The sequence below is a fragment of the Dendrobium catenatum genome, unplaced genomic scaffold (genome assembly GCF_001605985.2).
Source record: "Dendrobium catenatum unplaced genomic scaffold, ASM160598v2 original_scaffold_246355, whole genome shotgun sequence".
Classification (NCBI taxonomy): domain Eukaryota; kingdom Viridiplantae; phylum Streptophyta; class Magnoliopsida; order Asparagales; family Orchidaceae; genus Dendrobium; species Dendrobium catenatum.
The window spans coordinates 1-1,899 of NW_021564761.1; the positions used below are offsets into that span (position 1 = coordinate 1).

General features: G+C 37.0%; 1 protein-coding gene across 1 annotated transcript; it reads right to left on the bottom strand.

Annotated features, from left to right (window-relative positions):
* Window positions 1-720: 720 nt before the first annotated feature.
* On the bottom strand, window positions 721-1,339 carry LOC110096654 (the record flags this gene model as incomplete). Its single annotated transcript, XM_020822691.1, has 1 exon — window positions 721-1,339. A coding segment is annotated over exon 1 (619 nt), but the record flags the coding sequence as incomplete, so codon positions are not given.
* Window positions 1,340-1,899: the final 560 nt, after the last annotated feature.

The window sequence follows — 1,899 nt, forward strand, 5'->3', positions numbered from 1 at the left end:
ATCAATTTGAACCTTTAAAATCATCACAAGAACAATATTTTGGGTATGGTAAAACAACACTAAGGTTTTTTTTTTTTCTTAAAGGACATTGAGAAACTGATGTTAACAAGGTGCTTTCTGAATTATGTTTGGGATGACTTTTTTACTGCTTCTTGAAGTAAATTTTTAGTACAAAATTAATTTTTTTATAATAAAACTTATTTAATAAACAGCAGCAAGAAAGCCGTTCCAAACTAAGTGTTTGTTTGGGATGGTTTTCTTAGTGCTTTTCTTAGTTTGGGATGGTTTTTTTACTGTTTCTTAAAGCAGTTTTTTTTGTTAAAAACTTAAAATTTTTGTACTAGAAAGCTTCTTTAAAAAGCAATAAGAAAGCCATCCTAAAGGAAGCCTAAGTCTAATCTATTTCAAAACTCTGAAGCAAATCTGCCAAAATCAATTCAATTTTAGTTTAAGGCACTTTGTCATAAGTTTACGCCAATGAAACGCATGTAAAGAGCTGAATCACATCTGTGCTAAATCAATGCAAAACCTGAACTCAGATATATAATTTTAAAGTTTAATCAATCAAAAACTTTTAAGAACACTATCTTTGTGGAGAATAATTTGCAGTTTTATGTACCCAGCAACAGTTTAATATTTTTAGTTTAATAGCTTTGGCTAACAGAGAAGCTATACCAAAAAAAAAAAAAAAAATATCAGAGCTCAAAAGAAGAATCTAACCTGCATGATTGCAGACATGGTGATCTTCCAGAGCCTGCCATTTCTTAAACTCCTCTCCACAATAATAACAAGCCAATGCACCATAACTCCCATTAGCCTCAATCTCCTGACCTTCGTTTATCTCAATCCCTCCAGAAAAGGAATAAGAAACCTTATCCTTCTTCCTCCTAGAACAGGCAGCCATCCCCTCTTCTCCCAAAGCAGAACAATTTTGAATGCCAGCTCTCCCACGACCCATCAATCCGTGATCAACCAAAGGCCCGCCCCCACAACTATAAGACCCAAATCCGCCGCCGCCATGACAGGCAGCGATTTTCACCTCGTTGCCGGAGACGGAAGCGAGGACCTCGTGGGTCAGCGGGTGGACTAAATCGCTACTCCCAACGGACCTCGGGCTGCAGCTAGATGTCATCGGCAGATCGGGAGGGACATGGCTTCCATGGATGACGTCTTTGAGAATCGTGACGGACGGCGAGCAACTAGAACACCAAGGGGAGGTCTTCTTCTTAGTGGTGTAATTAAGATGGATTCCTTTGCCTTTCCTCTCCGGCTCGTGAACCTGGCCAGCTTCCGACTTGCATTGCAGAGATTTCTTTATAGCAAACCAAATCCCCGTCATCTTCTTTTTTCTCTCCCAATGAGGTCAAAAAGGGTTGCTGTTGGATTGAAATCCTTTCAGCGGCTTCTAGATGGTAGCAAGATTGCTTCTTTCGATGCTGACCCAAAAATATGATCTTTTTGCCTTGGAAGAACTTCTGATGGACAGAGAGAGAGAGAGAGGATTTGAAGTTATTTGGGGAGATGAAGTGTTGAATGGTTTATGAGGATTTTTGTTTGTTGAATGGAAATGGGGTTGAAATTAGCCGTTGGAAGGAGGAACCAGTGAACAAGAATCACAGAAAAGCCACTATGATTTAGAGTAACATATTTCTTATTCCGTTTGTATCCTCTGTATCTTTAATTAAGGTGTAAATTCGTTGCGTACATCGAGGAATTTTAAATCTTCGGTGACGATTCCATTGAATTTCTTGAAGTCATTAAAGAAGGCCAATCGTGGATTGCTTTTGAATATATGTAGATTAAAATAAAAATTATATCTGGACATTTGATAAATTTAAAAATTATAAATTTTAATTTGAGATTAATATAATATAAAATTTTCAAATATAATATTAATAT